This window comes from Podarcis melisellensis, assembly GCF_964234715.1.
Source record: "Podarcis melisellensis genome assembly, chromosome: 11".
Lineage (NCBI taxonomy): Eukaryota > Metazoa > Chordata > Lepidosauria > Squamata > Lacertidae > Podarcis > Podarcis melisellensis.
The window spans coordinates 1,503,532-1,517,179 of NC_138543.1; the positions used below are offsets into that span (position 1 = coordinate 1,503,532).

Genomic DNA, 13,648 nt, shown 5'->3' on the forward strand with positions numbered 1-13,648 from the left:
AAAATGGTGCTTGATTTTTTGGGGTGATGGTTCTGCAGAAGTCACCAGCCAGATTATTAGCTGGGATTAGAAGGTCTGAGGACAATATACTGATTCTGGCTGAACTGAATACCAGTTAATTTATGGGCTCAGTTCAGAGAGTTTGACTTGACCTGTAAAGCCTTATGTGGTTCAGGATCCCAGTTCCAAAGATCACCTCTCGTCACGTGACCCAGCCTGGAGGGAGATGTAGAGGGGGTGTTCTTCAGGGGTGTTTACTCTCCACCCCACCCCTATTTGTGGAATCTAGTCTTTTAGTAGTTAAGTCAGTCTCTATTGTGTTGTTCATCTTTGACTATTTCGTGTATTGTTGGATAAACATTTTGATATTTTGTGTTAAATGTATTTTAAACTTGACTTATAACTGTACTTACCTGTATGTATTTTTCTTGTAAAGTTGTTTTGAGACTTTTTAATATATAAAGCAACTAACAAATGCAAATAATAATAATAAATACTGTGCTTAAATTTATAACCTGCTTTCCTATCAATTGGATCTCAACTGGCTTACAATAAAATATAAAACAGATAAAGCATCCTAAAGACAATCGTCTCAAAACCACCTGAACACACGCAAAACACAAGCTAAAAAAGTGGAAACAGCAGCAGTTAAGACATCACTTCATTTCTACCTCACATGAAGTTCAGCTCCCAAAGTCTTAGACGGCCAGTAGCCCCCCCCTCCCCGTCCCTTTAAAGTTCAGGCCTGGTGAGCTGCCCTTCATTTGAAGGGAGGAAACAAAGGGGCCTCCTCTCTTGCACTCCCAGTCAGAAGAGGTCTTAAAATGTGCTGAGACAGAAAGCCTTCTTTCTGGGAGCTGTATGTGGCTGTCCCACATCATTGGTTCCCGAGCCACACTGCACCAACATATCTCAAGTAATGATCACAGTCTGTAGTTTCTGCATTTCACTTTATTTCCCTCTCACATTGCTGCCTGCAACTCCACTCCCGCTATCCCGCTGCCATGTGTATGTATTCATGCCAATTTAGGATAACACTGCATGCATCTGATGCGAGTGACTAATCCACTAAAATGTATGCTGTAATAAATTTGCTACAAATTATTTGAATTTTTTGTTGCAGTAGACTAACATTCGGGATGTTAATAGCTATCCCTCTGGAGTTGATATAATTGTACTGTGGTAATTTTGTGTGTGCAGGTCATAAAAGAAACCAAACTGAAAAGCATCTACACAGCAGAAGAAAGATACGTGGTAAAATTGTCTTTTTACACAAATCAGACCATTACCAGTAATACGTCACTGAAGCCGGCACAGTTCCTTACTGTCACAGTGGATGCAGACGAAAGAAGGCAGTTGGAAAATCAACAGAAGGTCAGCTGATTTATCGTGATGGTTTAGGAAAACAGCAGTTCATGTTTTGAAATGTTGGGACTTGTAAATGTTGGGATCCTGCAAAGTCTTTGGTCAGCAATTTTGGCTGGTGTTTTATATCTGTTTTTCACCACATTTAACACTAAAGCTACAATTTGAAAGTCACTTTCAAATATCACAAGAATATTTGCACCTGAACTTTAAAATGCTGAGCACCTTCTTAATTTAATTAACACTGTTAGCATTTGGGGGGGGGGCAGGGAATACTCCCTGTTTTTTAAATGGTTGCCTGTGCACTATAAACACATTATACAATGGGATTTTTTCCTGCACTTTTTACTTTAGGAAATTGCAAGGCAGCTGGAGTTGCTGGATTCTAAAATGGCTTCTCTCTCTAAACGACAAAAACGTATGGAACACAGAGATAATGACCTCAGACAACAGAAAAAGTTGCTACTGGATAGAAAAAACAAAAGGAAGCAATTGGAATCAAAAATTAGTATGAAAAGTGACAGGTATAGCTATTTTGTATATTTATTATGTAGAGAAACAGCACTCAGAAAACTGAGCCAAACCTGGATCAGAACTGTTACTGCTTTAATAGTCCATTGATGATCATGGAGCCATTTAAATGATTAGGAAAACCTCTCATCCTTCTGCTGAGTACTGTGAAATTCTGACTTATGATAAAATTGATATGAGAGATCAAGTAGGAAATAGGGGATTAATGATTTACAAGTCCAATTAATCTTTCCACCCTTTTTAAAAGACTTTAAAAAGGCAAATAGAAATGTCATTAGAATTTACATAATATTTTGTTTATATTATGTATTTTATATTTTATTTATATTCATATTCATATTTTTGCCCTTTAAGTCCTTAGTCCCCCCCAGTTCTTCTGACTTTGCTTACTGGTTTGGACAGTTCCGTTCCCTTTGCTCTAAACTTTGTTCTCTTAGCTACACTGTTACCAGGGGGCAACCGCATAAGCGCATACTTGCATGTGCATTGTATGGTTTGTAATTTAAACATCAGCTGTAAAAAAGAAGGCAGTATGGACAATCAAATTTATTTACTTGGCTTATGAAAGTTATATAAATATTGCATTCCCGGGGGTTGGATTAGATGGCCCTGGGGTCACTTCCAATCCTACAGTTCTATGATTCTATTAAATTGTGGGGAAAGTAAGGAAAGGTATGTGCTGAGAATTGGAAGTTCTGTGTGTGCCTCTTAAAAAATTGTTGGGCGATTTTTCTGTAAGTTAATGTCCACATACTTGCCAAATTACCCATTGGTGCTTAAAAACATGGAAGAAGAATACTTAGGCAGGATTCAGCTAAATTTAAGCACTTTCAAATCTATTTGATTTTAAATTGGAAGAGTTTGGCATATTCTTAGATTTTCCCATTGAAATCAGTGGCTTAGATCGAAAGGTGATCTTGTGCAAGTGGAAGGTACATCGACTCCTGTGAAGGGCTCACCCTCAGCTTCCACCAATTCCTCCTGCAGCCCCAGACACTCTTTTCTGTGCTGATCTGGAGGTTCCGTTAACCCCCAAGAGTGGCTTTCCAGGTCCTGCCGTAGGGAAATGGAAATGGAAAAGAGCAGCCTGCAAACATAATTCCACTTGCAGACCTTTGCGTCCAGCCAAGAGGATTTAAAAATGCTATAGGTAAAGGTAAAGGGACCCCTGACCCTTAGGTCCAGTCGTGACCGACTCTGGGGTTGTGCCGCTCATCTCACTTTATTGGCTGAGGGAGCCAGCATACAGCTTCCAGGTCATGTGGCCAGCATGACTAAGCCGCTTCTGGCGAACCAGAGCAGCGCACGGAAATGCTGTTTACCTTCCCGCCAGAGAAGGTAAATCTATTGATCTACTTGCACTTTGACGTGCTTTTGAACTGCTAGGTTGGCAGGAGCAGGGACCAAGCAATGGGAGCTCACCCCGTCACGGGGATTCGAACCTCCGACCTTCCGATCGGCAAGTCCTAGGCTCTGTGGTTTAACCCACAGCGCCACCCGCATCCCCTCCCCCCCAAAAAATAATGCTATACTTTGGCTGTATAAATAACTCCTTTGGTGTTCATAGAACCTGCTATCCCTTTGGTGGGCAATTTGCATAACATGACAGCTAGGATTTCAGACCTGACCCCAAAAATGGTTAAGAGTTGACAGAATTTAGCTTGAAGAATTGAGCTAATGATGACAGGCATTCCTGTTTTCTCCTGTGCTTGTTAACGTCAGTTAGGACAGAGCTTGTTAATTGAATGATAGGGCAGATGTGTTTTAGAGGCACTATTGAAAATTAGGTTTTTATTTATTGTGAAAGCTTTGTAGACTTTACTCTTTTAAGTTCTTCAGCTTGCACAGGATAGTCTGATTTTCTGTACTTTGGAAGTCAGTTATCATGCCTCCTCATTGTCAAAACATAAATCTAGCCTTCATAGGGTTGAAATAGGAATTTTGAAGTTATTCAAACAGCATTGCCCATAAATCTTCCTTGCACAGTTTGAGACAAATGGAACAAGATGGCGTCAACCTGGAAGAAGCGTCTGAGCAAGCGAATATTGCAGTAAAACAAATTAACACTGAAAAAGTAAAACTCGTCACAGAATTTATGCAACTAATAAAGGTAAACACACATCTCTCAAAGACTGCTGTTGGTACTGTTGGCCTTTTATGAATTTATTCAAATAATGATGATGAACATTTTATTTCTCAATTGCTTGTCACCTAGAGGAGTCCATTAACATCAATGTTGTTATGAGCCTGATGCATGACAGTGCAAATGTTCCAAAGGAATAAAGTCTACAAAAATGCCCACTCAGAAGTATATTACAAGGTGAAGGGTGGGATATAAATTTTAATAATACATAAATAAATAATAAAAAGTGCTTTGCGCTATCATTCTGGCAGGTTGGAATGAATTGTTACTCACCTGGGAAAAGCAAACTTTATTCTCAGTTGCCAAGTGTTTGATCAAACAGAAGAGGCATTGCATCTGGATAAACACCAGATTGAAGAATAATAAATGCTTTTCTTTTTAGCAAAATCTTCTAAATGATACTTGTTTTCCACAGAGTTGTGTGACCTTGAACAAACAGAAAACAGATTTGGTTCTACAGAACATGAAAGCAGCTTTCCACAAGAGCAGACTTGAGGCTGAATATAAAGCCTGCGCTGTCCAGCTACGGGCTGCAGAGGTAAGACCTGCACTCTCACACTTGTTGAATGAGCTTGAAAACCTACTTTTATATATGGAATGCCGTTTAGGGGATGGGCCATTGTCCTGTGTGAGAGGACATGCTCTTCCTGCAAAAGGTGTCTTCAGGTAGGACTGAGAAAGTCCCTCTCTGAAACCCTTGGAGAGCTTTTGCCAATTGGTGTCCCCAATATTTTGCCAGGAGGGATCAGCGGTCTTACTTGCTGCAGGACAGCTTCCTTGTTCATGAGTATATTCAATCAAGATATGCAAAATAATATGAAAAGGCACAATGCTTACCTAGGGCACCAGCATTTCACGTCCTTTTTACACACCCTGTCAGAAAGGGAGAGCAATTTCCTTGATAGTTTCCCTTACCTGCTAAAGGAAGCCTATCCTTGAGTTTTGAGGACTGCAAATGCAGGTAAATAGAGCACCATTAATAGCAGCAATTAACTTCTTTTGTTAGTGAACTGTGCTGATGGTATTTAAAAAAGGCTTTGTACAAGTAGTGGCAGACAGGCAAAATCTGTGGGAGACAAATGCTGCATTTGTGGGTTCTGTCAGCACAGTGATTCATTAAGAAAAGTAAAACATTATCTCTTAGATTAGAATATGTTTTCCTTGCTAACATGCATGAACATTTAAAAATGACACATGCACATTAGCAGATTTTATGTGCTTTTCTTGTTCAGTATAGCACCTTAGATCAAGAACTCTAATATTTATCTTAAGCAATTTTGGTTATTTAATTTTCTTAATGAATGTGAGAGGCAAATATGTCTTTATGACCCATGTGGAACAGTAGGGAGGATTGTTAGCCCCATCTGCTCGTCAGATAATTGGCACAGCCACTTCTGTGTTTGATAACTGTTTTGAGAGAGACTTGATAATTGTCTTGTTTGGATTAATTGATTTTTATTTTATTTTTCGGAACATGTACCGTGGCACATTTGGGGAGAAAAATCCAGAACATACATTGCAGTATTTATTTTAGAATGAATTTTAAGAACACAACTATCATGTTTTCCTTCTGTGTTATTTTTCATAATTAAAAGTTTTGGAATACTGTTAGAGTGGCAATCTTTTCAGCTCAGTTCTGCATGGAAGTGTTAGTCACTGGCTACTATTTTTCAGTAGACTCCCATCCTTTTACTCCTAATGGCGTCAAATAAAGCATATGAGGAAATACCAATACTCTGCCAAATATCTCTTTCTGAACAGGCAGAAAGAATAATTATCCTAAAGACTTAAGTTTATCATTATTATTTTAGATAGTCCAGCATGGTGCATGTTTTACCCTTCAGAAAATTGTTCTTTTGGCAGAATTTCTCTGCTCTTGTTTCACTAGGAGCAGCTCACAGGGAGGGGGCTGCACGTGCCTGAGCTCCCGCCAGCAGCATCTCTAGTGCGAAGGGCGAGGCAGAACTCCTGCCAGAGTGTCCTCACAGCACTTACTGACTCCTGATTTCCTCTGTAACAAGAGCAGAGAGGATGGGACATCCGGAGAGACAAACGTATTAATAACTCCCGATTTGTAACCTGCTTTTCAGCCCAAAAAGTCTTCCAGAGGGGCTTTTGGGAATCCATAATTACACAATCCCTGCCCTTGGGCTTACAACCTAAAAGTCATGACACAAAAGGAAACATGATTGGGAGGGAAGAGGAAAAAAGCAAACTCGGGCACTTGACAGATTAGAGAACTGGGCAAAAACAAACAAGATGAATTTTAACAGGGAGAAATGCAAAGTATTGCACTTGGGCAAAAAAAATGAGAGGCACAAATACAAGATGGGTGACACCTGGCTTGAGAGCAGTACATGTGAAAAGGATCTAGGAGTCTTGGTTGACCACAAACTTGACATGAGCCAACAGTGTGACGCGACAGCTAAAAAAGCCAATGCAATTCTGGGCTGCATCAATAGGAGTATAGCATCTAGATCAAGGGAAGTAATTGTGCCACTGTATTCTGCTCTGGTCAGACCTCACCTGGAGTACTGTGTCCAGTTCTGGGCACCACAGTTCAAGAAGGACACTGACAAACTGGAACGTGTCCAGAGGAGGGCAACCAAAATGGTCAAAGGCCTGGAAACGATGCCTTATGAGGAACGGCTAAGGGAGCTGGGCATGTTTAGCCTGGAGAAGAGGAGGTTAAGGGGTGATATGATAGCCATGTTCAAATATATAAAAGGATGTCACATAGAGGAGGGAGAAAGGTTGTTTTCTGCTGCTCCAGAGAAGCGGACACGGAGCAATGGATCCAAACTACAAGAAAGAAGATTCCACCTAAACATTAGGAAGAACTTCCTGACAGTAAGAGCTGTTCGACAGTGGAATTTGCTGCCAAGGAGTGTGGTGGAGTCTCCTTCTTTGGAGGTCTTTAAGCAGAGGCTTGACAACCATATGTCAGGAGTGCTCTGATGGTGTTTCCTGCTTGGCAGGGGGTTGGACTCGATGGCCCTTGTGGTCTCTTCCAACTCTATGATCCTATGATTCTACTAGTTCTTAGTTATGTATTTGATTCACTCCCAACAATCGAAACAACTTCTGAGAAGTGGCTAAACCTTGATGTTGTCCTTGACTGTTTGGAGCCTAGCAGAGTTCTGGCAGTGTCTCACCAGTTCCTCCATGACCTGAATGCCCCCCCCCCCAGCTGATGCCCTGCTGCCATTATTCACAGCACAGTTCTGGCGGCTCAGCCAAGCTGCTGGTAAAAGCAGGAGCAAGTGGGGAAAGGGAAGATGGCAGCTCCTCTTGCTGTGAGCTGCTTCCTAACCCTTGAAGCATTTTTCTCTCTCCTGTGATTCTGAAATGCCTTCTGTGGATGAATATGTTGCTATACAGAGATTAATAGATCAGACTGGTCTGTGCCTTTAGGTTTATTGATTTATCTATGGCATTTATAGCCCACCTTTCCTCCATTGTTTTCTTCTACTCCATTTTATCCTTGCAACAGCCCTGTGAGGTTAGGCTGAGACACAGCGAGTGGCTGAAGGCCACCCAGGGAGCTTCATGGACTCTTTGGCCACTACACCCCACTGGCTCACTTTCTCACAGACGAGAGATAGCAAGGGGGGAAGGAGGGGAAGAAAAGCAAGCAAACTCCGTGCCAATGCCTCAAGTTCCTGGATATTCAGATCAGATGGTACTTGTGGCAAATTGGCCAGCTCTCTTGGAGTACACACAACAGCCGTCTTTCCCCAGCCCAGGGTGGGGATCAGCACGGGTTTCCCTATTGCTTTGCCATCCCAGGGTGGCTGCTCTTGGAGTCTGGCATTCGCTTTGGCAGCTCCCTGCAGCTGCTGTTTCCCGACTAGTCTTCCTCTCGCTTCTCTTCCTAGGAGGCCACAATGGCAGCCTCCCTCACAGCGCTTGCTGTCTTGGCCTGGGGCAGAGGTCAGGTTGCTCTTCACCTTGGCTGGGCACTTCACTGCCTGTGCAACTCGCCAGCGACCACACACTGTGCAATGATAGTGTGCTAGAAAACTGTAGCCGCCGCTGAAGTCCTAGGCCAGGACACCCTGGGCTGTGTGCGTATGCGTGAAATAAATAAACGCTGGAAATCCAAATAGATGTGTTTTCCTCCATTGAGATGGGTCTAGATTTTATCTTGTGGAAAATGTTTGTGTGAGAAACAGCTTTGTGGACCAATTCACACAATTATTTTTAGGTTGTGAGATGTAGGTTGAATAACACTTGCAGGTGTTGAAAAATTATTTAAGGGTTTTATCTACAATGCTACAGATGATGTATTTACTTAAGGCATTTTGTGCCCCACTCTTTAACCCAAAAGGGTCCTAGAATGGCTTACAAAAATCAGTCGTAGGACTGTCCCTTTGCTCAGGGTGAAAAGGCCCACCACACAAGGAAAAATGAAGTGCAGGAGGGAAAGAGCAAACTCAAGCACAAGGTCTTCAAGGTCCTCTTCTTCTGTGCTGGTTCTGGCTGCCCAGGTACACTTTCCTCCCTCAGAGCCGATCTGGGAGCAGAGCAGTGGACTCTGGCGGAGCAAGCCAGGAAGACAGATCCTGCCAGACAGTTCTTCCCTCAGACTTCTGTCTTGATGGCAGCTGCAGAGCCCACAGGAATGAGCTGGATGGAGCTGCCCTCCCTCCCTTCCACACCTGGCTGGTGTCCTCCAGGGCCCTGTCTACTTGTGGCTCCATTTTTAGTTTTTCAGAGTAATTATTTATTTATTGAATTTATAGCCTGCCCTTCCTCCCAAATTCTGAAGGCCTTGCTTTGGTCAACGTTTTGCTGAGTTTTTCATGAAAATAATAATACTGCCTCCCCCCCTTTTGTCTATTACAGCAGCAGCTTTTGGAGCTGGATGAAAGGAGACGTGCCCTCTTGGAGAACTGTAAAGGTTTAATGAGGAAAGCTATGCAAGCTTGCAACCTTCGTCCAGATCAAAGTATTCCAGAACATTTCAGCAACGTAAGTGCCACAACAAAGGACTGACACACAGACACACACACAACTAAACCCCAGGCGGAGCCATCTTTTGTTGATGGAAACTGTTGCACAATCACATAGGACCATTTTTGCTCTGTTCCGAAAGTGCCTGTTTCCTGGCCTTTATCTTTTAGAACAGTTCAAGAAAATGAATAGGAAAATGTTTTCAAAGTCATCAGTACACCTCATATTACCATATATTTGAAGGCACTTCAATATTTGAATTCAAACATTATACATCAACACCATCATTTAGGATTCCCTGAATCCTTCGACTCCCCTCCGCCCTTCCATGGTTACCATTATCAATCTCTTCCCGCCCCGACTGTCTCCCTTATTTTCTCTATTTGTTTAACAAAGAATCCATTTTTACCATAGGTCTTCGTATATTACAAGCATTACTCATATCCTGCCAAAGTTTTTAGTTGTTTACAGTGTTCTCTTAAGTACAGTCATACCTCGGGTTGAATGTGCTTCAGGTTCAGCACTTTTGGGTTGCACTCCGCGGCAACCCGGAAGTAACACGCTGTGCAGACGCTCAAAATGACATCATGCGTGGAAGCGGCAAAACGTGACCCGCGCACGCACCGGAACAGATCCTGTTTGCATCCCGAGGTACCACTGTACATTGTAAATTTTCCCCATTCTTTTTAAAGTTCTTCTCTTCCTGGTTTCTGATTTTCCCAGTCATTTTTGCCGTTTCGGCGTAGTCCATCATCTTCATCAGCCATTCGTCTCTGGTCGGAACTTTATCGTCTTTCCACCTCTGGGCTGGTAATATTCACACTGCTGTCGTCACGTACATGAATAGTCGTTTCTGCTCTTTTGGAATCTCTGCACTTAAAAGACCTAGTAGAAAAGCCTCAGGTTTTCCCCCAAATGTTATTTTAAACATTTTTTTAACTCATTGTAAATATTTCCCAGAATGCTCCTGTTATCTTGCACGTTCACCACATTTCCAACAAACATTTGGAGCAGTTCTGTACATCTTTGCTAATTTTACAGGTGTTAAATACCACTGATCCATCATTTTCATGTAATTCTCCTTCCAACGCACAGCACACTGTAAATTTTAAATCCTCCCTGACACTTCAAAATTTTGATCCAATAGAGAACTTTATCTAAGTTTGTAACACTGAATGTTTAACTTGGTGAGCAAATTAAGACATGGCAAGGCATAAAGAGGTAACCCTGGGCAAAGCATAGCCTCGGGTGTCTTGGCTTGTAGAAACCTTTCCCCCTCCCCACTCCCTGCATGCTGTCAGGTAACATAGCATATTTAATTGCATGGAATATTGCCATAATAGATTTCTAATATAGTTTAGTAAATAGTATTGCATGATTATAAATTCATTAATAATTATAAATACTGATTGCCTATTTAATGAATCACGTTCATTATTATTAATTAGTGTATATACATTAACTATTGTCCAGTGGAACCTCAGTTTTTGAACGTAATCTGTTCCAGAAGACCATTCGACTTCCGAAACGTTCAAAAACCAAAAAATGAAAGCAGAAGCCTCAATACAATAGGGAAACTCTAAACTGAAGACGCCTAGGACATTTGGCTTCCGAAAACCGAAGCAGTTACTTCCGGGTTTTCAGCATTTGGAAGCCGAAATGTACAATGATGGAGGCATTTAGGTTTGATTGTACCAGAATAAATATTTTACAATCTCAGAAAATTTTGGATCATCATTATATCTATAAATATTAGTTACAGTTAAAATAAACAGGATAGTATCAATCATTGATGTAATTCCCAACAAGGCTTCCTTTATTATAATGATTTATTTTATTTATTAAACAGAATTTATGTACTGCTTAATTTCCAAAAAGTTTATGCGAAACAATATAGACTGCACTAGTTACTAGTTCCCAGGCCCAATTCAAAGTGCTGGATTTAACCTATAAAGCCTTAACAGTTCAGCAGTGCAATACCTCAAGGAACGGCTCTCCCCATATCAACCTACCAGGACCCTGAGATCATCCTCTGTGGCCTTTGTTTGTGTGCCTCCTCCACAATAGGTCCAGAGGGTGGCAACATGAGAACGGAGCCTTTTCTGCAGTGGCTCCCCATTTGTGGAATGCTCTCCCCAGGGAGGTTCAGCTGCCACCTTTATCATACAACTTTAGGCGCCAGGCGGAAACATTCCTCTTTAACCAGGCCTTTGGCTGATTAACATCCAATACCCTTTTAAAATGTGTTGTGGAAGGGGGGGATCATTGGGTTGTTGCAGACCTTAGAACACTCCAGGCAGCCTTTGAAAGCACAGCCCATAGAATGCTTCCTGCTCCTCCTCCTACGGGTGTGGCTGCATAAGGAGCTTACAGATGAGCTGAGAATTAAGGGCGTGTGTGAGAAATGGAAGAAAGGGGAAATCACAAGTAGCCAACCGTTGTAGGGGGAAGGTCAGGCTGGCTAAAGCGCAGAATGAGTTCAGGCTTGTAAGAGAGGTCAAAAATAATAATAAAAGGTTTCTTTGGCTATGTCCAAAGCAAGTGGTAGGTCCTTTGCGTGGAGAAGACAGAGAATACCTATGAAGGAACAATTTCTATTCAAATCCTAATCGAGGTTTTTGCAGGGTGGTTGGCATTGATACCAAGGTCCTTTCTTTTAGGCATTCCTTGCTCTTCCAAACACACTGGATGAAATTGACGCTTTGCTGAATGAGGAGAAATCAAGAGCTTCCTGTTTCACAGGCCTCAGCGCTTCAGTATGTATCCCCAGTATTTAACTCCCACACTGTACTACGTTGCTTAGTAATAACAACAATAATAAGCTAAGCAGCAGGAACAATGTGTTGTCAAATGCCATATTCTGAATCTATTAGAATTCTAAATAGCCTTTTTTCTCAGAGACCACTGTGTTCTGGGCTGCTTCTGATTTTTTTTAAAAGAGGAAAGGAAAAAACATCGATTGCAGGGGGAGGGCGGAGAGAATTAGCTTTGGCTCAAAGTACAATTGATGATAATGATAAGACTGGTTTGGTTAATGCCTCTTCCCAAGCCCTCCCTTGGTCTCTGGTGATGTACTGTGGGGAGCTGAGGAAAGGCGGAATCGTTCACCTCTCCACCCTCATGCTCCCTTTGCACCTAAAAGGCAGGCCCTGCACCCACCCATTTTTATATTTGATGGAGGCTGATCCAGTTTTAAACAAACAGCTGTGCTGCTATTGAATATTTGAGGTTCTCCCAGTTAGAAGTGCAGTGTTGCCTCATATTCTTTTCACTTGGGCTAGAAATGTATTTTGTATTGTGAATGTGTAACCAGGTTCCGTGTCTGTTTTCTATTTCAACAAGTAATGGGCCTTGTAGTTTTCTTTCTTTGGATTGTAAAACGTCTGTATTGTCCACTTGGAAGATGTCACCTCTTAAAGAGAGTCATGTCTTCCTGCCAGGTTGTTGAGGAATGTAACAAAAGGACAGAAGAAATAGCACAGATGACAGTGGAGCTGGAGGAGAAGAAAAAAGAATTGGATGACTATAGGCAGAATATTTCACAGGTATTATGTGTATTGGTTATTATTGCCATTATTTTCACTCCATAAGGCATTATAATATAGGGGAGTGTATAAATATCTGTTGGCCTTCTAAGAAACCATCATCATAAGTACAGTCTACAAATCCATCCTTGCAAGAGGTATATGAATGGCAGTGGTACACGGAGGCACCGGCAGTACACACAGCCACCGGCAGGTTCAGCCAGCTGGAGCACAGGACTAAGGACTTGTGGAACGCCCACACCCCCACCCCCCACTGCCATAGCATGGCAGCACAGTCCTAGCACCCATCCATGGTAACATGGATAGCACATGGCATCCAGTCACCACTGAGTAGCTTCCATGTGCAGTGGGGTGGCTTCATGCACATCAGCAGGTCTGTGTGGCCAATGGGAGTGAAGTTGGAAGGAGCATACTTTGTGTATGACCTGCACAGGGGCTTTCAGCAACCAAGACAACTTGATGAGAATATCCATTCATGCACACCCTGTACATGCTGGCATTCAGTGCACAGGTCTAGTGTCAACACAGCACAGCCTCTGCCTGGTGCTCTTGTTTTCCACAGGGGGGTGACAACTGGCAGTGTAGCCTCCCCTCTTCATTTCCTCCACCCCCAGTCCCTGGATCACAACTGGCGCAGCAAATTGGTGCACATGCACCTTCTAACCCATATGTCAGATGGTCTTTAGGGACACCATTAATAAATAGCATATTTAAAACTTTAACCTCCTGATTGCTGCAGTACAACGATGTGTATTTGCTGTAAAATTGCTCCTCTTAACATGAGTGTTTTTTCTTTTCTTTTTAGGCTAAGGAAAAGTGGCTAAACCCTTTGAAACAGCTAGTTGAGCAAATTAATGAAAAGTTCAGCGGCTTTTTTAGTTCCATGCAGTGTGCCGGAGAAGTGGACCTACATACAGAAAACGAGGTATGATTATCAGTGTTAGATTTTGTCTAAGATTGAGAGGAAATCTCTCCATCTGGATATCTGAATCTTCACACCTTTATTAAAGAATAAGGAATACCCAGTTGTTTTCTCATATTGTCACCTTTGAAACAGTTCTTGGAAGGTAGTAGCAGGCTTTCTTGGAAAGTATAAACTGTTTTGTTT

At 42.1% G+C, this 13,648-nt stretch overlaps 1 protein-coding gene across 7 annotated transcripts in view; it reads left to right on the forward strand.

Annotated features, from left to right (window-relative positions):
• The window catches only part of SMC5 (structural maintenance of chromosomes 5), a 64,543-nt gene that overhangs the window by 23,566 nt on the left and 27,329 nt on the right, over positions 1 to 13,648 (forward strand). For 6 of the 7 annotated variants that reach the window (XM_081930433.1, XM_081930434.1, XM_081930432.1 and 3 more), the window contains 8 exons: positions 1,201 to 1,374; positions 1,720 to 1,889; positions 3,883 to 4,006; positions 4,455 to 4,577; positions 8,888 to 9,013; positions 11,656 to 11,751; positions 12,436 to 12,540; positions 13,346 to 13,465. In XM_081930433.1, the coding sequence (XP_081786559.1) occupies positions 1,201 to 1,374; positions 1,720 to 1,889; positions 3,883 to 4,006; positions 4,455 to 4,577; positions 8,888 to 9,013; positions 11,656 to 11,751; positions 12,436 to 12,540; positions 13,346 to 13,465 (1,038 nt within the window). The remainder of the gene's footprint in view (positions 1 to 1,200; positions 1,375 to 1,719; positions 1,890 to 3,882; positions 4,007 to 4,454; positions 4,578 to 8,887; positions 9,014 to 11,655; positions 11,752 to 12,435; positions 12,541 to 13,345; positions 13,466 to 13,648) is intronic. The other variant, XM_081930435.1, reaches the window with a different exon arrangement.